At 41.7% G+C, this 26,407-nt stretch overlaps 1 protein-coding gene across 50 annotated transcripts in view; it reads right to left on the bottom strand.

Moving 5' to 3' along the window:
* EIF4G3 (eukaryotic translation initiation factor 4 gamma 3) overlaps nucleotides 1–26,407 on the bottom strand; it is a 376,646-nt gene that overhangs the window by 225,405 nt on the left and 124,834 nt on the right. For 46 of the 50 annotated variants that reach the window (XM_089301376.1, XM_089301377.1, XM_089301378.1 and 43 more), the window contains one exon: nucleotides 17,909–18,037. The exons of the other annotated variants lie outside the window; for them this stretch is intronic. In XM_089301376.1, coding sequence (XP_089157502.1) covers nucleotides 17,909–18,037 — 129 coding nt within the window. The remainder of the gene's footprint in view (nucleotides 1–17,908; nucleotides 18,038–26,407) is intronic. 50 annotated transcript variants of the gene reach the window in all.

The following is a 26,407-nucleotide window of genomic DNA, read 5'->3' as shown; positions in this document are numbered from 1 at the left end:
AACCTCTTCTAACTTTTTATTCTCATAAAAATCCAGGAAAAACACAGATATGAAAGATAAAAAAGCAGTAATTTCTCTCTAGACAAATTTTCATTTGTCTTATTACTAGTTAACCTTTGGCAGAATTATTCACTTCTCATGACATGGCTCATCTAATACATTTAAAAATATATATGTTATACATCAAAGCCTATCTAATCCTAAGCAAAGCTCTAATGCATGATTTTGGATAAATCTGAATCAAGCTTCAGCTAAAACAAAATATAATCAGTCTAGTTAAATACTAACAGTGCAGCCTCCCTCCACATCCTCTCCTATTCTGATCTTGTAGCAGAAAATTCTAACTTATTTAGTTGGGAAAAATGCTTCAGCTGTTTAAAAAATGATTTATGATACTGCCTTACAATATGACAGGCCAAAAATAAATTTTTCAGAAAGGTAAACATCATTTCAAGTATGATTTTCAAATTTCTTTCATACTTAATTCTATTTAAAGGAGTAACTAAAAAAAGTAATATCAGGGGCCAGGCTGTGGCATAGCACATAAAGCTGGCACTGCTCATATGGGCACCGGTTCAAGACCCGGCTGCTCCACTTCCAATCCAGCTCTCTGCTATGGCCTGGGAAAGCAGAAGACAGCCCAAGTTCTTGGGCCCCTGCACCCACGCAGGAGACCCAGAAGAAGCTCCTGGCTCTTGAATTTAGATTGGCACAGCTCCGACCATTGAAGCCATCTGAAGAACGAACCAGCAGATGGAAGACCTCCCTTCCTCCCTCTCTCTCCTCTGCCTCTGCCTTTCAAATAAAAATAAATAAATCTCAAAAATCAAAATTTTAGGGGCTGGAGCTGTGGTTTCGTAGCTAAAGCTGCCGCCTGCAGTGCCGGCATCCCATTTGGGCACTGGTTCGAGACTCAGCTGCTCCACTTCTGATCCAGCTCTCTGCTGTGGCCTGGGAAAGCAGTAGAAGATGACCCAAGTCCTTGAGCCCCTGCACCTATGTAGGAGACCCAGAAGAAGCTCCTGGCTCTGGATGGGCACAGCACTGGCCATTGTAGTCAATTGGGGAGTGAACTAGCAGATGGAAGACCGATCTCTCTCTCTCTCTCTGCCTCTCCTTCTCTCTCCTTGTAACTGTGACTTTCAAGTAAATAAATAAATCTTCAAAAGAAAGTTTAAAAAAATATTAAAAAAGGAACATTAGTTGATCAAGTTCATCTGTAATTTCTTTTGTCTGCAGAGCTTCCAAATGCTTTGATTAAAAAAAAAAAAAAAAAAAAGGAGGGGCCGGAGCTGTGGCCCAGCAGGCCTGGCCTGAAGCGCTGGCATCCCATATGGGCGCTGGTTCTAGTCCCGGCTGCTCCTCTTCCGATCCAGCTCTCTGCTATGGCCTGGGAAAGCAGTAGAAGATGGCCCAAGTCCTTGGGCCCCTGTACCCATGTGGGAGACCTGGAGGAGGCTCCTGGCTCCCGGCTTCAGATCAGCACAGCTCCAGCCATTGCGGCTATCTGGGGAGTGAACCAGCAGATGGAAGACCTTTCTCTCTGTCTCTCTCTCTGTAACTCTGTCTTTCAAATAAATAAAATAAAGGAGTGAAAATATGATACAGAAGTCTAGTGAGACACTGCAACTTACCTCACAAAATAATGCATACACCAGAAGCTACCTATTTTAGCACTGGGACTTTTTTCCAAATCTATCATAAAATTAAGAAGGTTTTGCAAAAAGAAGTAACAGGTGTACCTACTAGTCAGAATTTTTTTTTCTTTTATGGGCTCTAATGTTTGCATGATAGTTAACACTTGCAAATAATTTTTTAAGGAAAGTTTACAGCTTAACCTCATTGTATTTCCAGATGACAATCAAGGTCACTGCCATGTCTTTCTGAATGGTCATCCTAGGATTTCAACAGTACTCTATACATTAGCTTTTGACTGAAAGTTGCTTTTTTTTATTTAACAACATGATAGAAGAAATAAAGCACAGACAATAAATACAGCGAGGGTAAAGCTAACAAAATCTTTTAACAATATCAGGCAATAATATTTAATAATCTAAATGCCTATTATTAATAAGGTCTAGTTTTCTGCAATGATTAAAGTATCAGGACTGATACTGAAAAATTAAGTAAAAATCCCAGAAACGTGACAATAATACAGAATGACAGGGCAGACAATTCACTTCTAAGAATTCCAAACTTAAAGAAAAAAAAATCCTACACTCATTATTTTAAAAGAAATGCAGTAAGGGCCAGCACTGTGGCGCAAAGCTGCCACCTGCTGTGCATCCCATTTGGGCGCCGGTTCAAGTCCCGGGTGCTCCTCCTCTTCTGATCCAGCTCTATGCTATGGCTTGGGAAAGCAGTGGAAGATGGTCCAAATGTGTGGGGCTTCTGCACCTGCATGGGAGACCCAGAGGAGGATCCTGGCTCCTGGCTTTGCACAGGCTCAGCTCTAGCCATTGTGGCCATCTAGGGGGTGAACCAGCAGACGAAGACCTTTCTCTCTGTCTGCAAATCTGCTTCTCAAAAGGCAGAGTGGCAGACAAAGAGGGAAAGAGAGAGATCTTCCTTCCACTATTTCACTCCCCAAATGGCTGCAATGTCTGGGCCTGGGCCAGGCTGAAGCCAAGAGCCAGAACTCCATCCAGGTCTTTTCATATGGGTGGCAGGGGCCCAAGTGTCTGAAGCATCACATGCTGCCTTCTCAGATGCATGAGCAGGAGCTGGATCATAAGCAGAACAGCAGGGACTTGAACTTGAGCGCCAACATGTGATGTCAGTCGGGAGGCAGCTTAACCTGCTGCCATCATGCCAGTCCCTTTATTTTTAAAGTTCAGCCTAGTAGCTACATAGTGAAAAATGGAAACAAGGTGGTCTGGATCTCCAATGAACAAGGGTTGGACAGCCCCAGTCAGTCCTCATGGAGATTATCTTTGTTAAGATAGTTCTTCTGGGGAATAGCTGAGTTTGTGGTGTTTTGTTTGTTTGTTTGTTTGTTTTTGTTTTTTGGTTTCCAAAACTGCTTCAGCAAGACGTGAAAAGAGGGAGAGTCTTCAGAAAGCCATTTGACTCCAGATGTGATGACTGAAGTGAACCACCCAGAAACCCCTCCCAAAGAATGGGTCAGATCAATCATGCGTGTGGCCCCTGTCTTCCTACCACGGCTGGCAGAAGAGGAAGGTAAACATCTGCTCTAAGAAGCAGACAACCGGGAGGCGGGTGCTGTGGCACAGCAGGTGAAGCCACTTCCTCCAATGCCGGCATCCCATACCGGCGCTGGTTCTGCTCCCAGCTGCTCTATTTCTGATCCAAATCCCTGGCAGAAGACAGCCCAAGTGTTTGGGCCCCTGCCACCCACAGTGAAGACCTGGAAGAAGCTTCTGGCTTCTGGTTTTGACATGGCTCAGCCCTGTCGTTGTGGCCATCTTGGGGATAAACCAAGGGATGTAAGATTTCTCTCTGTAGGTCTTTCAAATAAATAAATAAATCTTTAAAAAAAAAAAAAAAAAAAAACCAGCGCAAAGCTGGATGTGCATGCACTTGGCAGAAGGAAACCACCTATAAATGCAGTTAACCACGCTGGCCAAGTCTACCAATGCTATGCCCACAACAGGACTGCTCTGTGTTCTCGAGGATGAATGACATCAGGCTGTGCAGGGATCTGGCTTGATGAAGAGGCAGTGCTAACCATGTGTATGTTTGTCTCATCTTTTTTAATATAGTTTATTAAAGTACTAATATAGCTTTAATAAATACTTTTGGGTTGCAAAACTGATTCCTTTATAAACTTACACATCAAAAAATTCGAAATCTGAAAAAAAAATGAAAGGATGAGTACTCAAAAAAACTTATTAAAGTTCACTTTCTGTAATGAAGCCTTTATACTATATCAAACTGAGAATTTTCCCCATGGTATACACCTTGGGGGTGGAGCACTGAGAGACTATGAGAAACTGCAGGATCAAGCCCTTTTTGCTGGGATTTTTTCACAATCAATTGTTGGCCTCAGAAGTGTTCTAAAGAGGTTATTTATTTCTGAATGGGAATGCTCTTCAACACCAGGGATAGTACTCTAGAAAATTAAAAGGACTGTATTTTAAATGTTATCTAAAACAAATACTACTCTAACTTAATAGCAGCTTTCTCGGAAATTTGTAAATGAATGTTTTAGGCAATTCATTCACTATTTTACTCTGCATTAGGCCCACCCACAGAACCTGAAGTACACTTCTTTTAAATGTGTATTTATTTCCTTCTACTAGAAAGGCAGAATAATAGAGGGGGTTAGGGGAAGGGGGAAGGGAAGGGAGGGGGGAGGAGGAGAGGGGGAGGGGTGAAAGAAGGGGGAGAAGAGGAGAGGGGGAGGGGGAAAGGGGGAGAAGGAGAAGCAGCCAGGAGGTGGCGCTGTGGCACAGTAGGCTAAGCCTCTGCATGTGGCACTGGCATCCCATAAGGGTGCTGGTTTGGCTGCTCCTATTGCGATCCAGTTCTCTGCTATGACCTGAGGAAACAGTAGAAGATGGCCCACATCCTCGGGCCCTTGCACCCATGTGGGAGACCCGGAAGAAGCTCATGGCTCATGGCTTTGGATTGGACCAGTTCTGCCATTTAGGCCATTTGAGGAGTGAACCAGTGGATGGAAGACATTTCTCTGTCCCTCCTTCTCTCTGTAACTCTACCTCTCAAATAATAATAATTAAAAAGAGTTGGCTGCTCATTTGTGAACTGAGTATCCCATGGGTTGTGTGTTCTGACCTAACACTTATGATCTGTGACATTACATACAGCAGGAAAATACTGTACTGACTTACTACCATTTTTATACTCTTTATAAAATTAGTTCAACATTCAAGTGGTTTTGGAGTGGGCATTGAGATGAATGGGTTAACTGTCACTTGGGGTCCCCCCACCCCCTTCTCAGAGTGCCTGGGATCCAGTCCTGCCTTACCTTCTGACCCGGCTCCTGATAATACAGTGGATGGCGGCTCAGGTTCTTGAGTCCCTGCCATTCACATGGATGGAGTTTCCAGCTCCCAGCACTGGCCTGACCTAACCCTAGCTATTGTGAGCACTTAGTAAGTGAATCAGTGGATAGAAGAAATATTACTCTCTCTCTTAATTTTAAGTAGATAAAAATAAACAAACATTAAAAGGGGAGAGGGGTCTGTGTTGTGACACGGTGTGGTGAACCATCACTTACTTACTATGCTAACCAACCATGTGTGAGCGCCAGTGTAACACCTCTAATCTAGTTCCTGCTAATGGCCTGGGATTGCAACAAGAGATGTCCCAAGTACTTGAAACCCTACCACTCACGTAAAAGACCCAGATGGAGTTTTTGGCTCCTGGCTTTGGCCTGGCAAAGACCTGGCTGCTGAGGCCATTTAGAGGGGGCAGCAGATAGAAGATTTCTCTCAGTCACTCTCAAATAAATCTTCTTTAAAAAAGCAGCTTCTTATCTGCTAGCTTTAAAGCAACTCAGCCCCCCCACCCCACCCCCCTGCAGGTTCTGCTTCTTCTAGCTCTCTTGCTGTATCTGCAGTTATGTCATCTCCACAGAACTCTTCCATCCTTCACACTCATTGATGAGGGTTGAAATCAACTTCCTTGAAACTCATTAATCCTGATATTTTCACCACATGCCATGAATCACAAATGTTCTTATTAACATCCAGAATCATGAATCATTTCCAGAAGGTTTTCAATTTTCTCTGCTCAGATCCCTCAGAGAAATCAATATGGCAGCTACAGCCTTGCAAAATCTATTTCTTAAACAATCAAGACTTGAATTTGGGAGCTTGCTTTGTGGCATAGAGTTAAGCTGCCGCCTGCAGTGTCAGCATCCCATATGGGTGCCAGTTCAAGTTCCAGCTGCACCCAGCAAAGCAGCAGAGATGGCCCAAGTGCTTGGGTTCCTGCACCCAGATGGGAGACCCAGAAGAAGCTCCTGGCTCCTGACTTCAGCCTGGCCCAGCCTTGGTCGTTGCAGCCATTTGGGGAGTGAATGAGTGGATGTGAGATCTATTTACTTCTACCTCTCTCTCTCTCTCTAACTCTTTCAAATAAATAAATCTTCAAAAAATAAAATAAAAACGACTTCAAAGTTGAAATGACTGCTTGATCTACAAACTGTGGAATGGATGTTGTATTTGCAGGCATGAAAAAATATTAATCTTATTGTACATCTCCACTGGAATTCTTAGCTAATCAGGTGCATTGTCAATGAACAGTAACCCTTTAAATAAAAACTCATTCCAACTGAGTAATAGTTCTCAACCATAGGCTTAAAATAGTAAACCATGTTATAAACATAGGTACTAGCATCCAGGCATTCTTGTTCCATCGTTCTTAAGGGTCCTAGGATCCTCAGAGTGACAAATGAACATTAGTCACTAACAAAACAGCTTGTACTATGAAGCCAGGCACTGAATTTTCTCTAGCTATGGCAACTTCTTCCGATAAAACATCATCTGTTGGGCCGGCGCCGCAGCTTACTAGGCTAATCCTCTGCCTTGCAGCGCCAGCACACCGGATTCTGTCCCGGTTTCCCCCCTTTCAGGCCAGCTCTCTGCTGTGGCCAGGGAGTGCAGTGGAGGTTGGCCCAGGTGCTTGAGCCCTGCACCCCATGGGAGACCAGGAGAAGCACCTGGCTCCTGCCATCGGATCAGCGCAGTGCGCCGGCTGCAGCGCGCCAGCCATGGCGGCCATTGGAGGGTGAACCAACGGCAAAAGGAAGACCTTTCTCTCTGTCTCTCTCGCTCACTGTCCACTCTGCCTGTCAAAAATAATAATAATAAATTAATTAATTAAAAAATATATATCATCTGCACTGAAATCTGTTGGTTAGTTCATCAAGGTTCTTAGCTCAATTATCTGGTTCACTTGCTGCAACTTCATTTTTCATTTTTGTGCTATGAAGATACCTTCTAGCCTAAAACCTTATGAACCAACCTCCACTAACTTTCTATTTTTCTTCCACAGTGTCTCTCTCTCTCTTTTTTTTTTTTTAACAGGCAGAGTGGACAGTGAGAGAGAGAGAGACAGAGAGAAAGGTCTTCCTTTGCCATTGGTTCACCCTCCAATGGCCGTCACAGCCGGCACGCTGCGGCCCGCGCACCGTGCTGATCCGATGGCAGGAGCCAGGTGCTTCTCCTGGTCTCCCATGGGGTGCAGGGCCCAAGCACTTGGGCCATCCTCCACTGCACTCCCTGGCCACAGCAGAGAGCTGGCCTGGAAGAGGGGCAACCGGGACAGAATCCGGCACCCCAACCGGGACTAGAACCCGATGTGCCGGTGCTGCAAGGCGGAGGATTAGCCTAGTGAGCTGCAGCGCCGGCCCCACAGTGTCTTTACCTCTCTCAGTCTACAAAGAATTGAAGAGAGCTAAGGCCCTCTATAAACGTGGCTTTGGTTTCAGGCAATATTGCGGCTGATGTGATTCTTTTACCCAGAAAACTAAAACTTTCTCCATATCACCAGGAAGAATGTTTCACATTCTTATCATTCATTGTTCACTGGAGTATGACTTTTAATTCCCTTTTGGAGCTTTTCCTTCGCCTTCACAATTTGGTTGAACTGGATGCAAGAGGCCTAGCTTTCAGATGTCTTGGCTTTCAACATGCCTTTGTCACTAAGATCAATCATTTCTAGCTTTTGATTTAAAGCAAGAGATGTGTAACTTTTACTTTCCTCTGACTAACTACAGGCCACTACAGAGCTATCAATTGGTCTAATTTCAATATTGTTATATCTCAGGATATAGGAAGGCTCAAGGATAGGAAAGAGATAGAAGAAACGCCAGTTAATGGAGCAGTCAGAACACACAACACTTATCAATTAAGTTCACAATCATTTATAATTAAGTTTGTGGTGCCCCCAAACAATTAAGGTAGTAGTATCAATGGTCACTGACTACAGATCACCATAAAAAATAATATTATATATTATATATATTGTATTATATTATGTGTTATATAATTATATAATATTATATATAACATAAATATATGCATTATATAATATATGTATAATGTTATATATTATATATAATTATATAATACTGAAAACATCTGCAAGAATTACCACAATATAATACAGACATGAAGTAAGTACATGCTGTTGGAAAAATAATCCTGATAAACCTGTGGAACATGGAGATGAAACAACTCTTCAATTTGTTTTTTTCAAAAATGCAGTACATACTAGAAAAGGCAGTATACTTCACTGATGACCTGTCTGGCAACAGCACTTCTGTGTTGAAATGGAATGTTTTTTGTGATGTATGAAACTTGTATAAATGAGTAAAGTTAGATTAGTGTTGTGGTAATGCCTGTTTTCATCTGTAAACAGTTACATCTGTAAACAGTTAAGTATGTACACAAGGCACTACTAATGATTTATTGTGGTGTTCAGTCCTACTTTTTAGGTTTTTTTTTTTAAGATTTATTTATTTATTTGAAAGTTAGAGTTACACAGAGAAGGAGAGATAGAGAGAGAGAGGTCTTCCATCGGATGGTTCACTCCCCAGTTGGCTACAATGGCCGGAGTTGCATCGATCTGAAGCCAGGAGCCAGGAGCTTCTTCTGGGTCTCCCACACAGGTACAGCTTCTTCTGCTTTCCCAGGCCATCACAGAGAGCTGGATCAGAAGTGGAGCAGCCAGATCTCGAACTGGCGCCCAAATGGGATGCCGGTGCTTCAGGTCAGGGAGTTAACCCGCTAAGCCACGGTGCCGGCCCCAGTTTTATTCTTTTTTTTTTTTTTTTTTTTTTTTTTTGACAAGTAGAGTTATAGACAGTAAGAGAGAGAGACAGAGAGAAAGGTCTTCCTTCCGTTGGTTCACTCCCCAAATGGATGCCACGGGCGGCACTGTGCCTATCCAAAGCCAGGGGCCAGGTGCTTCCTTTCAGTCTCCCATGCAGGTAAAGGGGCCCAAGCACTTGGGCCATCCTCCACTGCTTTCCTGGGCCACAGCAGAGAGCTGGACTGGAAGAGGAGCAACCAGGACTAGAACTCAGCACCCATATGGGATGCTGGCACCACATGTGGAGGATTAACCAAGTGAGCCACGGCACTGGCCCCAGTTTTATTCTTAAAGTGTTCAATTTTGTGTATTTTAGTTCTGAGCTGTTATCTACAGATGTATACAGATAGTTCATATTTATGTATTACACATAATCATGCTATTCAGCATTTGATGCACTACTGTATAATGTAAATAAAAGCCACAAAAATAATAAAAATTAAAATTAAAAAAATAAAAACACAGTACATGCAAAGTACAATCAAGTCAAGCATAAAAAAATGAGGTGTGTCTATATCCTGTAATCACTGCACTGCTGGCTCTTTCCTGCCAACATCCGTGGCCCTATTCATGATGCTCCCTTTCCTCTAGCGATGGCCTCACTGTTCCCCCACTCCTTTCCTCTCACATTCCCTCAATCATGCTCTAGTCTGTTTCCTTGTCAGTGTCTCCTCCGTGTCATCTGGAGCATCCAGAGCCAAAGCCTTCATCAGAGCCTTCATTCGTCTGTCACACTAGACACAGTCTTCAGTCTAGGTCCTGCTGCTCCCATTACGATCATCTGCACCTTCAATAATTTCTTGAAGTTCAGATTTATATGTGTGGCTCTACATTTAACAATCAGGAGTCTGAATACTGTGGGGATGAATTTTGAAAAAGATTCAAGGTGTTTCAGGTTCATTGTTTAGAAACTGAAACATATTATTTGAAAAAAAAAATATTATAAATGGAAGCTGTATTCCCAGAAGAATGTAAGAAAATTGTGGGGGCCGGCATTGTGGCGCAGTAGGTTAACACCCTGGTCTGAGGTGTTGGCTGCTCCACTTCCTGTCCAGCTGTCTGCTGTGGCCTGGGAAAGCAGTGGAAGATGGCCCAAGTCCTTGGGCCCTAGCTCCTGGCTTCGGATCGGCACAGCTCCAGCTGTTGCAGCCAACTGGGCAGTGAACCATCGGATGGAAGACCTCTCTCTCTCTCTCTCTTCTCTCTCTCTCTCTCTCTGCGCCTCTCCTCTCTCTGTGTAACTCTAACTTTCAAGTAAAATAAATAAATCTTTAAAAAAAATAAAACTGTGAAAACTCTAGCCTATGAAGTAATCTGCCATAAAGATACTGTCTTCAAATATAGTCATCGGACAATAAAAGTGTACAATACTAAACAATGTTGGTTCATATTCTGCTATAACATGTACTGAGCAGGACAGCTTTTAATTATTTTTAAATGTTTCAGAGTCTCATCATCCTATCACTGTCCCTTTTCTGCTCAAGAGTTAGTATTTTTGAGTACCTGTTCTACTGACTACTAAAGCATGGGATCTCCTTTGAGAGTGTTAACAGCTAGCATTCATTTCCAGGAGAGACGACTGCTCATCAAGGCATTTGTATCCCTTAAGACTTTTTGAGTAAATCAAGTGAAAACAGATGATAAAAGATTTGGTGAAGGATGCCTTTTGTAGGCATCCAGCTTTCTGGTAGCTTCCAACTTTTTATTTTAATGTTTTCTTTCTCTTCCGTTTTTATGCTTCTAGCTTTATTGATGCTTTGGTTAACAGACAAGTTCAAACCCACTGAGGAAATAGTAAAGTACTGTCTGAGGTCTTTGATATTTATTATCTTTGTCTACTGGCCAGCCTCCAGTGCTTTGCTACTTCCCTCCCTTCTTAAATGTTGCCAAATGGTTATGTAAATAAGCCAGCTGGCTTCTGAGTCATCACTTCAGTACCCAACTTCTCTAACTCCCAGTGTGAGCCTTGATAGACTCTGAACCCTTAAAGCCCTTGAAAGTTTTTCGGTGCCTTTCTGAACATGGCAGCTGGACTTCCAGTGATTTTTCTCATTTCAATGAAGTTGCAATTGGCAAGCTATTTATCATATACTGGTTCTTATCTCCTGTCCTACTGGAAACCCAAAATATTTTTCTCTAAACCTGCTTCAGCCATACTTGGCTTTTAAGGAGATTATGCATAGGGAAATATTAAATAAAAATATAACTAACTAACTAAATAAATAAAATACATGGCAGAGAGTAATAATTGGCTAAAAAGAAAACATCGACAGAAAGTGTGGCAGAGGGTAGACATATAGGCAACAGGACCTAGATCTGCATGCATGTCCTCTTGGGCCATCCTGAGGAAGGGCTTCTACTGCAATTGGGGTGAGCCTTTTAAAGTTTGAAGGTTTGACAGTGATACTACATATTGTTCTATCTGTGAGGACCAAATTAAATGTTAGAGTTCAAAATACTTATTTTCAATTTCAGGTATAAAATGTAGTTTGGTGGAAAGAACCACTGACATAAAAAAATACAAGTATGCGGTCATTTATGGAAAATTGCTTTTAGAAACTATAAAATACTATTTAAACATTGGTTAAATAAAAATACATGTGTAGAGTACTTTATAAAGAGCTTTGTTATTAGCAGATTAAAAATAAAAGATAGCTATTATTGTTGATCTCAAAAAAAAAAACCTGCTTCTATGTTCTAAAAGGAGAAAATCTCTGTGTATAAAGTGTTAAGATGCTAAGATATGCAATAGCTAGTCTACACTGTTTTCGTTGCAAAGAAGTTAACTACTGAGCTGCTTTGAGAAATCACATCCCCCTTTAACCTAACTGCTTAAGAAAGAAATCATAACCAAGCCTCTAAGCAAATATACAACCCCAAGAACTCTGGGGCATGCAGACTTCATGGCATGCCACAAATCAAGCTCATGTACCTCTAAGACAAACAGAGAAAGAACATCAGGAAAACAAAGGAGGTTACAAAATAGACATTCCATACTAAGGAAAAATCTAGAATTCTAGCAAAGAGGAATCAGACATACTTTCTGACCCTTGGATTTGCAAATAAAAGGGAATTCATTTTAAATCTTATGCTACAAGAGTTTTGTTTTTTGATTAAAATGTGTTTCAAGGGAAACTCATCAGAACTCACCAGAACACACATTTTAAAATTTCCTCTTCCAAGATTTCAGTTTCTAAACAGCAATTAAAATAAAAAGACAAAAAGTATCTGTTCTTTCTCTTAGATCTTAAGACTTCAAAACAGACTTTCAAATGCCTTGCTATGGTTTACATACTATTAATTTGAAAAATAGAAACAGACAGAAACCTCCCATTCACTGGTCTGCTCCCCAAATGTCTGGGAGCCAGAAACTCAACCTGGATTTCTCATGTAGTTGACAGACTAAGCTACTTGAGCCATCACCGGCAGCCTCACAGGGTGTGCACTAGCAGAAAGCTGGAATCAGGAGCAGAATTGCGACTGGAACCTAGGAGGCATGAGGGTGTTCTAATCAACACCTTAACCACAGCACCAGACACCAAGCCCTCTTTCTATGGTTTAGCTATTGGTCATCCCACATTCATGGTTAAGGTTCATGTTGAGGGCTTGGTTTCAAGGGTGGGACTACTGAGAGGTGGCAGAGGGAGCTGGGGCCTACGGGAGTGGGGGCGTTCCTTTGGTCACAGGGTGCATGCCTGTGCATGGTAGTTCTCATGGGACTCCACCAGAGTTTCTCCCAAATAAGTTGTTATTTAAAGAGCAAACTTGGCCTTGCCTATTCCCTTTCTTCTCTGTTCCTGTTGAAGATGTGCTAACTATAACAAACACTCCAGCCACCATCATCAATCATCTGCCATCTGGTCCTTACCAGAACTGAGCTGATGAAGGTGCCATACCCTTTAGCCTCCAAAGCTATAAGCTAAATAAACTTATTCTCTGTAAATGATGCCTCAGTTATTTTGCTGTACTAACACAAAGCTGAGTTATACATACTTACTGAGTCATTATTAGAACATTCACAGTTCTTAGCGTTATCAATATTATTAGGGTTCTTAATGTTCACCTAAATTCTACTCTTAAACAATGAACCTTTTCTACCAACCTAGGGGAAAAAATGCCTTTTATAATATCTACATACACATATTAATTTTTGATACCATCAATAAGTTGGCTTTTAACCAAGGAAAGATATTATAAATGACAATGAACACAAGTTGACTAGGATAGAGATGATGACATCATCAAGGGAGCTACTCATATACAAAAGCTCTCGTGCCCAACACTGTGGCGCAGCTGGGTTAAGCTACTGCTTGAGATGCTAGCTAGCATTATGTGTCAAGAGTTCCAGCTGTTCTACTTCCATTCCAGCTCCCTGCTAATGTGCCTGGGAAGCCAACAGAAGATAACCCAAGTGCTTGGGTCCATGCCATCCAGAAAGGAGGCCTAGATAAAGTTTCAGGCCCCTGGCTTCAGCTTGGCCCAGCCCAGTCAATGCAGCCATTTGGGAAGTAAACTGAGATGAACGACTCTCTCTCTCCCTCTTTCTCTCTGTCACTTGGCTTGTCACTGTGCCTTTCAAATATATAAAATAAATAACTTTCTTCTTCTTCTTTTTTTTTTTTTTTGACAGGCAGAGTTAGACAGTGAGAGAGATACAGAGAGAAAGGTCTTTCTTCCGTTGGTTCACCCCCCAAATGGCCACTACAGCTGGTGTGCTGCGTCGATCCAAAGCCAGGAGCTAGATGCTTCCTCCTGGTCTCCCATGCAGGTGCAGGACCCAAGCACTTGGGCCATCCTCCACTGCCTTCCCGGGCCACAGCAGAGAGCTGGACTGAAAGAGGAGCAACCAGGACAGAATCCGGCGCCCCAACCGAGACTAGAACCTGGGGTACCAGCGCTGCAGGCAGAGGATTAGCCTAGTGATCAGTGGCGCTGGCCTTAAAATAAATACTTTCTTAAAATCCCATCATTGAAAGAACCAGATAGCTACCTGGACAAAAAGATTTCACTCGTACCCATGTTGTGGCATAGCAGGTAAATCCATCACCTGTGATCCTGGCATCCCATATGGGTGCTGGTTCAAGTACCTGCTGCTCCACTTCCAATCCAGCTCCCTGCTAATGTACCTGGGAAAGCAGCAGAGGATCCAAGTGCTTGGATCCCTGTACCCACGCAGGAGACCCAGTGGAAGCTCCTGAGTCCTGGGTTCTGACCCACCCAGCTCCAGCCATTGCAGCCATCTAGGGGGTGAACCAGTGGATAGAAGACTTCTCTGTCTCTCTAACTCTGCCTTTCAAATAAATAAGTAAATCTTTAAAAAAAAAAAAAAAGATTTCATAGGAAGGAAGACTATATCACATCACAGAGGACACATGGCTGAAGAATATTTTGATTTTATCCTCAGTTGATTTGAGTTCAACAGTTTTATACATAAGCATCCAAAAGAAATGATGAAGCCTGGCCCCTTCATACATTATTTCTTTTCATATTGTGAAATAACAAGAGAGAGAACTGCCGTCTGTTGATTTATTCCCCGAATGCTGATATTTAGCCAGGACTGGGCCAGTCCGAAGCCAGTAGCCTAGAACTCAATCTAGGTCTCCTGTGTGGGTGGCAGAAGCCCCAGCAGTTCAATCATCTTCTGCTGCCTACTAGAAGGTATCAGTAGGAGGCCGGATCAAAAGCAGAGTAGCTGGGACTCAAATTGGCACTCAGATATGGGACGTCCATGTCTCAAGTAGCAGTTTAACACAAGGCGCCACAAAGCCAGCCCCAGCCTCTACTTTTTTTTATCCTAATGTCAGAAAGAGGGACAAAACCTTGGAAGACATATCAAACTTTTGGGGACAGTTTCTGAGTTCCACACTAATACGACAGGCAGCTGAAACAGAAGAGTGAGCAGGCGAGGTAACACACACACACACGTACACATGCAATTAGCAAGGAGAGCTAAGTCTGAAAAGTATGAAAATAATAACTGCCACTTATTAAAATTAGCATATTCTAAGGAAGGACATTACAAAATCTTCACTGAGAGTCACTTAAAGGGAACTGGAATTTTAATTCTCCACTACATGAGATGAAGAAACCAAGTTCTAGGGATTTTTTTTCCTTTTAATTTGCATTTTATGCTGAATTTTTATGCTGCTTTTATTCCCAAGCCGTAAATTTTTGTTTCTTTAGTGTCTCTGGGATAACTTTTTCTTCTGTACCACCCCCTCTTCCGGTTTAGAAACAATCTGTTCCTTTTCAGTGACGATCATCTCAGAGTGGCACAGGGAGCTCACGTAAGGGTAATCCAACCATGCGCTCTGTAGGTACAGTGGCACACCTTGGGTGCTTTGTTAACCTGGATATGCTCAATGACCAGAGAATCTACAGCTAAACTTTGAAGCTCAGTATCACTCTACATTTTTAAGCATGTGCAACAGAAACTCAGTACTCTTTCTGCGCCACCAATCCTGAGTCCAACACACTGCTTGGTCTGGGCACACCTAGCAATTCCACCACTGGCACACGTTGTTTCTTTAATGTGACATCTTTCAGATACTTGGTGGCTTTTAGGATATGCCCACCCTTGATGTGTACATATCACTGGACAGTTTCTTGGTGTTCTTAGAGTGAACATGAAGATTTGAACCTCTTGGTTTGCATGACTTTGTGGGGTTTTCTGGGTCAAGTGAGTAACAAACCATTAAAACCAATCACCTAAGGCCACTTTATAGGAAGAGCCAGCGATATAACTTACCTGAACTCATTTAACTGAAAAGCGAGACTCAGCCCTAGAACTTAGGACTATTTGATTCAAAGCCTGTAATCCTTTCTCCTCTATTGTGAAAGCTCTATTTTCAGATCCATAAACTGATTATGATTCATAAACTGTTTCAACTGTTAAACCTAAGGAGACTTGAGTTTCCTACAAAATCTCCAAATTTCCAGTATACGCATTGAGACAAACTTCCTTATCCTATCAACAAATATTAAGATATTGTTAGAAGACAGATGAGTCTAGAAGTCTTCTTCTGACTCAGAATGAGGAATAAAGAAGGGCAGTAAACCAGGTGATTTCCTGGGTTCACTCACAGATTAATCAAAATAGGAGCAAAACAGACCAATCACAAACGACCACAAGATTATCTCTATGCCCCAACCCCAGTATTCAGACACTCTAGTTTCTACAGACAGCTGATAAAATAACACAGGGTGGCAGGGTGGCGTCTGTGGAATGTATCTGCCAGCCCTGATGTGACTGCTTTAGTCAAATCACTACTTGAAGGAGTACGAAATTCCAATGGAAAAACTAAGCTCTTTCCTTTATATGCCAGTTATCAACTGCTTGTCCCTCAGCTCAAAATTCACTGACTGCCTGTAATGTGAAAATGGATCTGGCTCTATAAATATTTTAGTATCTTAGCTGGCAAAAAGCCACAGTGTGTCAGTAGAGGGCACTAGAGATTTTACAGGAGAAAAGGTGTTTGCTTTGTGCTTCCTCTGGGCTTGGCAGCAGCCATCTCCAACACCAGATAGAATCTAGAAAATGTGGCTTCTCCGGTGACCAGCTCCCCAGCTGAGTACAGCTTCATCAGTGCCAGGATTCTGCTGCAGCATACAGCAGCACCCAGAAGTCAACAACTACCTTTCTCAGTTGATCAGGTAAAAGGTTTTTTTTTTAGCCGCTACCTACAGTGTCAGCATCCCATATGGGTGCCAATTCGAATCTCAGCTGTTCCACTTCCAATCCAGCTGTCTGCTATGGCCTGGGAAAGCAGTGGAAGATGGCCCATGTGCTTGGTGCCTTGCACCCACGTGGGAGATCTGGAAGAAACTCCTGGCTCCTGCCTTCATATCAGCTCAGCCTCTGGTAACTTTGGCCATTCGGGGAGGGAACCAGCAGACAGAAGACCTCTCTCTCTCTTTTACTTTCTCTGCTTCTCTGTAACTCTGCCTTTCAAATGATAAATCCATAAATCTTTAAACTATTTATTTGAAAGGCAGAGAGAGAGAGATCTTCCATCCTCTGGCTCAGTCTACAAATGAAACTCTTCCCTCCATTCTGTAGGGGAAAATTCTGAGCAATGCCAGAGGGTAGCTTTCCAGTAAGTTCCTCTAGCATGGCACCATGCATGGCCTTTTGAGAAGCCATACCATGCCCCTCTCTAGACAAGTTCTAGATCTTAGACCAGGGGAAGGGAAATAATCTCTCTCCTAACACTAAGAACCATGAAAAAAGAGGTAAAGATTTGGTATACCTATTTGGGGTTTTGCAGGCAATGTATATCACATTTACTACCTCAGCCAACCTACAAAATGAACCAGGGGACGAGATGTCTGAATAACTATTGCACAAATAAAATAAACTAAAAAAAGATTTTAAATAAATAAAAAAAATCACTAAAGTTTCTAAAGAGCAAAAAATCTACACTTTTCACAGAAGCAGAAAATGACCACAAAAAAGGAATAGAAGACAGTGGCAGATTAAACACTGAAAAGTACATCACTGACTTCTGGGTTTTTAGACTTTATTTATTTATTCATTTAACACTCATTCATTCACTTATTTAAGAGCCACAGAGACAAAGAGCTCTCATCTGCAGATTAATTCCCCAAATGCACACAACTGTTAAATAGTCTGTGACCCAAACCACAAGCCAGAAACTCAATTCAGGTCCCCCAAACAATCAAGGTCTCCCATATGGGTGGAGGAACCATGTCACTCAAGCCATCACTACTGCCTCCTCGGGTCAGCATTAGCAGGCTGCCGGAGTCGGGATCTGGATCCAGGAATCAGATGCAGGAACTCTAGTATGGAATATGGATGCAGACTTCCAAACTACTAGGATCAACACCTGCCTATGGCGTTGTTTTTTTTAATGGACATTAGAATCATACTCTAATTACTGAAACATTAAAAAGGAAAACAAAATAGCACTGAAAGTTAAATGTTTAATGACTCCAAAATGAAATGGATGAAACTGTCAGAAACCACCACTATGAGAAAGGTGTCTATAAAGAATAAAAGATACATTACACTTCAAGTAATGTTTTATGGCATTACCAAAAGTCATTTCACATGGATGTTTCTTTTTATAAAAAATGTTTTTCTTACTTGAGAGAGTCCAGGGGACGATGCATGTCCCGGGGGCGTGGCCGCAAGATTTGGATGCCCCTTGTTTATCTCATGTGCTGAATAAGGGGAAGGGGTTGAGGGTCCCTGCTGTCTTGCAACTTGTGTTACCTGTAAGGAAATTAAAATTCATTTTAATGAATTTGAATTTCTTATGAATTCATATGATTCATAAGCACCATACTAGTAACTCAAGTTTAATAAATAGTTAAATTGATTAGCATATTTTATAAAATTGAATTTTTCTCTTAGAATGTATACTAAAACAAATATCAGACTGAATAAAGGCTTACATTTTCAAAAATGTAAAAATAAAACTTAAGGAGAAAAATGTGAATATTTTTATCAATTTGGTATTTTTTTAAAAACATATTTCTTTGAAAGGCAGAGGCAGAGAGAGAGAGAGAGGCAGACAGATAGAGAAAGAGGGAGAGACAGAGAGGTCTCCTATGCCCTGGTTCACGCCCCAAAAGCTGAGGATGAGCCAGGCCAAAGCCAGGATCCCAGAACTCAAACTCGTTCTTCTACTCGGATGCCAGGGACCCAAGTGTACAAGCCTTGACCTGCTCTATCCCACAGTGCACACTACCAGGAAGCCGAAACAGGAAGCAGAGTAGAGCCTTAAACCCAGGTACTTCCCAAGCACTGACTTAACTATTTTATGAAACATCTGATCCTAATAAAAGATTCTTGAAGAATGAACTCAAAACCAAAAACCTTAAAGGAAAAAAATGCCAAGTGAAAGAAGCCAGAATTGAAGCAACATTTGGTGCCATTTTACCAAAGAAACAGAAAATAGATAAATGATTGCAAGGGGAAAGAGATGACCAAACAAGGGGCACAGAATTTTGGGAGTGATCTAACTTTTCTGTGTGTTGACTATCCTGACAAGTACCTGAATGGTTTGTGTGTCTCAAGACTCAGAATTATACACTAACAAAGAAGAATGTTTTATCTATTATACCTCAGTAAACCTGAATCCAAGAAGAGGTAAAGATACTTAAGAGAAAAATTAATTGTTTTTGTCTTTAAAAAGTACATCTAGGGGCTGGCACTGTGGCTATTTGCAATGCTGGCATCCCTTTATCAGAGCACCAGTTTGAGTCTCAGCTACCCTAATTCTAATTCAGCTCATTGCTAAAGCACCTAGGAAAGAGAAGCAGAAGATAGACCAAGTATTGGGCCCCTGCCACCCACCCAGAGACCTGGGCAGAGTTCCTGCCTCTTGGCTTCGGCCTGACACAGCTGTGGCTGTTGTGGACATTTGGAGAGTAAACCAGCAGATGCAGGATCTCTCTCTCTCTGTCACACTGCTATTCAAACAAAATTATTTTCAAAATGGGAAAAAGTGTATCTAAATATACATGTACAAGAGCACACATAGATTTCTATCTACATATGTCTTTGTGTGTATGTAAGTATAATATGCACACATATATACATACACATGTAAAATTTTTAGATCTATAAGAAAATATATCAAAATCTTAACAAAGTCTTTCTTTTCTTATTTACATTTTCTAATGTGTCAGTCATGAATTCGTACAATAGGAAAAATAATTATTGGCATATGCTTTTATGTAACCAAAAGTTACATCTTTTACCCTTTTGTTAGAAATGTTTCCATAAGCCAGAACTGATATGAAACTACTTCACTCAGAGCTCTACCCAGAGCCCACCAATCAATCCTAGACAAGGAGGAAGAGGAAGAAGAACAACAACTAAGGGTCAACAGTCTGGTGCAGCAGGTTAAGTCACTGTCTGCAACACAGGCACACCACATCAGTGTTGGTTGGCAGTGAGTCCTGCCTGCTCCACTTCTATCTAGCCCTCTGTAAATGCATCTGGAAAAGGCAGCTAAAGATGGTCCTAGTGCTTTGGCTCCTGTCACCCATGTGGGAGACCTGAGCCCAGCAATGGCAGCTTTCTTAGAGTGAACCAGTGTAAGAAGATCTAACTCTGCCTTTCAAATACATTTTTTAAAAATAAATTAAAAAAACAACAAAAACTAGTGGCACTCATCATTCAAATAAATGAACGGCAAAATCCAATAGTGCATATTTTCAGTAACGTAAACTAAAGACATTAAAAATACAAATTTAAGACCTGTTATCAACAGATACCAAAATATCAAATAATCAGGAATCTAAAAATATATATAGTCATGGGGCCAATGCTGTGGCACAGTGGGTAAAGCTTCTGCCTGCAGTGCTGGCATCCCATATGGGCACCAATTTGAGTTCCAGGTGCTCTACTTCTGATCCAGATCTCTGCTATGGTTTGGTAAAGCAATAGAAGATGGCCCAAGTGCTTGGGCCCACATACCCGCATGGGAGACCTGTTAGAAGCTCCTGGCTCCTGGCTTCAGTTCAGCATAGCTCCAGCCATTGCGGTCAATTGGGGAGTGAACCAGCAGATGGAAGAACCCCCTCCCCCTTCCCCTCCCTCCCTCTCCTTCTCTCTGACTCTTTCAAATTAATCAATCTTTTTAGAAAAAGGATATTTTCTAAGAGTTACTCAAATTTTAGTTGAAATTTGGTTATTATTTACAGCAACTTCATTAGCACTGAGCCAGTCATATCTCTGGAGTACAGTTCTGTTATCTTTCTCTTCTCTGTATTGTTTACTCTTTCTCTGGCCAAGACATTTCACCTGCATTATACAATATGAGTATGATACTCAAAAATAAAAATGTAGTGCTTTATGCAGTGTGACACCTCCCACAGGGACTCTTCGAACTGGAGTACAGTGAAGCCTAGAGATGTTTATTTTATGTAGCATTTTGTTTTGGGAAGACTTTGTTAGAAATTCTAGTTTTTACATTGTTTTGATTCAGATTTATGTTCTTTGGACTGCTTTTACCAAGTTTGGTAGTGATCATGCTACTAGATAACCCAGTACAAAATAAACTCTTAGCTACTGATCCAGCTATTTGGGAGAACTGAAGGATGCACACCTCAGGGGTATGCATATTAAGGTACTTTGTCATTGAGGTTGTCTTTAAGGAAACAACGCCCATATGGGATGCCAGCACTGCAGGTGGCAGCTTTACTGGCTATGCCAGAACACCAGCCCTGTACTTGCAGTTTTCAGAAAAACAAATAATCTGATGATTACTAATCTTTATCATGAATACGTTACATAATTCTTTCAGTGTTTGTCAGTTTGCAGAGGTACCATTTCTAAAGTTCTAAAGACCATATATATATTTATATATATACATATAATTTTTTTTAATTACAGACAGAGAAGGAGATGTAGAGAGAGAAGTCTTCCATCCCCTGGTTCACTCCCAAATTGGCCACAATGGCCAGATCTGCGTCAATCCGAAGAGAGATTCTTCCAGGTCTCCCATGGTGGTGCAGGGGCCCAACAACTTGGGCCATCTCCTACTGCTTTCCCAGGCCATTACAGAGATGTATGTATTCAAAAGGTAGAGTTACAGTGAGGCAGAGGCAGAGGCAGAGGCAGAGAGAGGTCTTTCATCCGCTGGCTAACTCCCCAAACGGCTGCAACGGCAGGAGCTGTGCCCATCAAAGCCAGGAACCTGGAGTTTCTTCCCGGTCTCCCATGTGGGTACAGGGGGCCAAGGACTTGGACCATCTTCTACTGCTTTCCCAAGCATATTAGCAGGGAGCTGGATCTGAAGTGAACGGCTGGGACTAGAATTGGCGACCACATGGGATGCCAACAATGCAGGCAAAGGCTTAACCAACTACACCACAGTGCTGTCTCTTGTTCCCTCTTGTTCCAGTATTCTATATCCTTACTGAATGCAGCAACTTTACCCACTATGCCATAGCACCAGCCCCACAAAATATTCTTAAATAATAATTACTGAATCTTCTCTTCTCTGATTGACTTATTCTGTACATGGACCCTGCTATACATTTTCATTAAATTTTCACAGATGCACACTTCAGAGTAGAATAGCAGAGTGACAGAACATGCCTATTTCACTTCTCTCACATGTTGTTCCAATTCAGATATTGTTGTAATCCAACTGCTTGAAAGGCAGTACCCAGAAGTTTCACACAAAGAAATAAAAACTATGTTTTCCTGGTACCTGAAAAATATTACTACGTATCATTATGAAGACAAGGAGCAGAGGTAGAATAGCTGACTATGGCAACTACTTAACCATATACAAAGCTGGACAGACTTCTATTTACTAAATAATATTAATCCTAACATGTGTGTGTACATGCTACACTTAAAAGATACAGCCAGGAAACTTTTTGCTTACAGATACTCCATTTTTGCATTGGCTATAACATGGAAATTCCAGAATTCTCATTCAACTACTGTGGAAATGCAAATTGGTACAATTACTTTGGCCAACAATTTGGCATTAGCTAGTAAACTTGAAAACGGTTATGTCCTATAACTCAGTTGTTCCACTGCTGGATATACACCTGTGAAAAATTAATCAAACTGTACTAGAATACATGTACAGAAACATTCATAGTTATGTTTTTCTGTATAACACCAAACTGAGAGAAAAGACTCAACTGCTCAATAGAATTATCAATGTGTAAATGGTTTCCCACACAGAAACAATAAAAAACTAGAACACAGGGGCCAGTACTGTGGCATATCGGGTAGGGCCATTGCCTGCAGTATTGGCATCCCATATGGGCTGGCTGCTCCACTTTTGATCCAACTCCCTGCTATGGCCGAGGAAAGCAGCAGAAGTTGGGGTCGATATTGTGGTACAGTGGGTTAAGCCTCTGCATGCAATGCCAGCATCCCATATGAACACTGGTTCAAATTCAGGCTGTTCCACTTCTGATCCAGCTCCTTGCTAATGGGCCTGGGAAAGCAGTGAAAGATGGCCCAGGTCTCTGAGCCCCTGCCATCCACATGGGGGACCTGTATGGAACTCCTGGCTCCTGGCTTTGGCTTGGCCCAGCCCCATCTGCTGTGGCCATCTGGAGAATGAACCAGAGATGGAAGATCTCTTTCTTTCTCTCTCTTTCTCTCTCCCCCAACCCTTCCCTCATCAACAAATAAATCATAAATAAAATAAATAATCCTAAAAAAACTTTAAAAATAAATAAATACACAGGAAGGCAGAGTGTAAATACAGCTTCATGGGTATTTAATAACACCAAATACAAAATTTATATATGTACATGTAGACCTGTGACTGGCATCTAGAGACAAAGGCACTGACAGAATATAGATATACTATTAAATATTATACACATACAAAGAACCATTTTTTTAATTAATTTATTTATTTTTTTTTATCTTTTATTTAATGAATATAAATTTCCAAAGTACGTCTCATAGGTTACAATGGCTTTCCCCCCCATACCGTCCCTCCCACCCACCACCCTCCCCTTTCCCCCATTTTTTTAATTTAAAAAGTAAAGTACTCTTTTAATAAGAACATAACAAAACAAAGTTCCAGGACTGTTTTCAAGTAAATTAATTAAAAAAATTTTTTTCTTAAGAGATGGAGACACACACACACATACAAACACAGAGAGCTCCTATCTGCTGGTTCCTACCCAAATGCCCATAACAGCATAGGGAAACAAAATAAAGCCAGGAGGTAGAAACTCAATCTGGATTGCCCACATAAGTGGCAGGAATCCAATTATCTGAACCATCACCGCTCCCTCATAGGCTTTGCATTAGCAGGAAGCTGATGTCAGGAGACAGAGCTTGGATTCAAACCCTACCTTTCTGCTAGGCTAAAGACCGATCCATCAATTAATATTTTTTGGCAACAAATGGTTCATACAAAGGTAAAAAGCATATGGTTTATGTTTGAGAAGTCATCCCCTCCTTTTTTATCTCAAGATAAATTTCCTTAGTGAGATCATCTAAAAAGATTCCAACAGCTGCAACTCCCACATGGAAATAACTAAGTTCAATTTGGGGTAGTCTGGAATGATCCCAAACCTTTTCTTACTTTGCGAAGTTAAATACTCTACACTCCTTGAATAGCAGAATAGATAGTTTTTCTTATTCCTTACTTTTACATATCATCCTGACTCTTTAGATCATCTACTTCCCAAAATCTACAGACTCTGGGAACAAGGCTGGTTTGTCTGCACAACTAGGAGCAGCGCTGCAGCAGCTACGAGGCAGTTTCATTTAGTGTCATGACGTTCCTCAAATCCTCTGACACATTACCACCAATCCCCACTAACCATCGAGAAAAGGGAAACGGCTTTTTCCATAGCTCCACATTTATTAAGCTCAACTATATGACATACCAGATATTCAAGTACGTTTTCGAGTTAAAAAAAAAAAAAAAAAAAACACACAATTCCACTCGGTTCAAGTAATACAGTCACCTTTCCTGTCCTCAGGGATCACTTCCAGGACACCCCCAGCCTCCTGAGAGAACACCAGAATGTCTGGATGCTCAAATCCTTTACATAAAATGGTGACGTATTTACATATAAGCTACACATATCCTTCCATATACTTTAAATCATCTCTGAACTATTTGTAATTCCTAATAATATAAAAAGCTACATAGCTGTTACACTGCATTGTTTAGGGAATAAAGACAAGAAAAAATAGTCTATGAAACTATATGAAGATGTGAAAATTTTTTCTAATGTTTTCTACACATGGTTGGCTGAATCCACAGATGCAGAACATGTGGCTATGGAGGGCAGGCTCCTTACTTAAAAATACACATCATGTACTATGCCAACAGTAGTAGGTTCTACTATGGACTCAGCACAGAGTTCAATTGAAAGGATTTCTGATTCTCATGTAGTAACTGGTCAATAGAAACAAGAAAATAATTAGCTGTTTTATCACTTAACATCTGACTGGCTACCAGAGATCAGCAATAATGCCAGCAACACTTAAAAAAAAAATGGAAAAAAAAGAAAATAAGATCAGGAAAATTTCGTCTGGTAATTCAGATTCCTGGAACCATCTAACATCACGACTGGATTCAATTCCTACTCCAACTGCTGACTTCAGCTTCCCATCAATGTAGATGAGGAGTCAGTGGTGTTGGATAAAGTAATTGGGTCCCTGCCACTGATATGGGAGAGCTGGAATACAACCATGGGCTCTGGCCCTGGCCTAGCCCTGACCATTGTGGACAATTATGGCGTAAACCAGCAGATAGGAGCCAATTCTGTCTGTCCCAGAAAGAAAGGAGAATGAGGAAAAGAAAAGGAGGAAGAAAATCTGCCTTCCAAAAAAATGTCAAGGCATAAAAGGTAACAGAGAGTGGATCCTATATTAATCCTTGGGTGCCAGCCAGTGAATGGCTGTAAGCAATTTCTAAAATGGCTCTCAATATTTCTATTCCTGGATAACACAATTGTATAATTCCCTCCCCTTAAGTACTGACTGAGGGGCCAGTGTTGTGGAACAGAGGGGATTAAGCTGACTCCTGCATGGCCAGCATCCCATATTAGAGTGCTGGCTGGAGTCTCAGCTGCTCTATTTCCAATCTAGCTCCCTACTAATGAGCTTGGGAAGAAGAGGAAGATGGCCAAGTATTTAAGTCTCTGCAACCCATGCAGGAGACCAGGATGGACTTCCTGGCCTCTGGCTTTGGTCTGGCCCACTAAGGACAATTGAGTCCATTTGATAGTGAACCAGCAAATGGAAGATCAATGTCTCTCTCTCTCTCAACTCCTCTCCTTCTCTGTTACTCAGCCTTTCAAAAAAAAAAAAAAAAAAAAAAAAAGAAGGAAGAGGACAGGATGATGATGATGGTAACAACAACACTACTACTACTACTACTACTACTACTACTACTACTACTACTACTACAAATAATAACGGTAGGAGCCACAGAAGTGGAAAGGGGCAGGTGCTTGGCCTGACACAGTTGAGGACACCCTCATTCCATTCAGAGTGCCCGAGTTCCAGTCCCAGCTTCATGCTGATGCATATCCTGGGAGGTGGCAAGTGACGGCTCAATTACTGAGGTCTCTGCCACCACGTGGGAGATCTGGACTGCCTGCTTCAACACAGTTGAAGCCCCAAAAGATGCAGACACTAAGAGAGTGAACCAGCAGATGGGAGTGCTTTTGCAAACATGTTCTTTCGCTCTCCCTCCCTTTCAAATAAATAAATAAGTAAAATTTTAAAGCTTCAAAAAAAGATATTAAGGGCCGGCGCAGTGGTATAGCAGGTAAAGCTGCCACCTACAGTGCCAGCATCCCATATGGGCGCTGGTTTGAATCCCAACTGCTCCACTTCCGATCCAGTTCTCTGCTGTGGCCTGGGAAAGCAGTAGGAATTGGCCCAAGTCCTTGGGCCCTGCAACCGTGTGGGAGACCGGGAAGAAACTCCTGGCTCCTGGCTTCTGGCTTCTGTCAGCACAGCTCCAGCTGTTGCAGCCATTTGGGGAGTGAATATATATATATATATATATATATATCCATATTCCTTATCAGAGGACTCAGCTCTGGGTCCTGACTCAGCTTCTTGCTAATGCAGACCGTGGGAGAAAGGGATGATAGTCCAAGTAACTGCGTTCCTGCC

The sequence above is a fragment of the Oryctolagus cuniculus genome, chromosome 7 (genome assembly GCF_051225735.1).
Source record: "Oryctolagus cuniculus isolate XC-2025 breed Fujian yellow rabbit chromosome 7, ASM5122573v1, whole genome shotgun sequence".
Taxonomy (NCBI): domain Eukaryota; kingdom Metazoa; phylum Chordata; class Mammalia; order Lagomorpha; family Leporidae; genus Oryctolagus; species Oryctolagus cuniculus.
The sequence above is the reverse complement of the archived record's forward strand: the minus strand, read 5'-3'. Positions and strand labels throughout refer to the sequence as shown.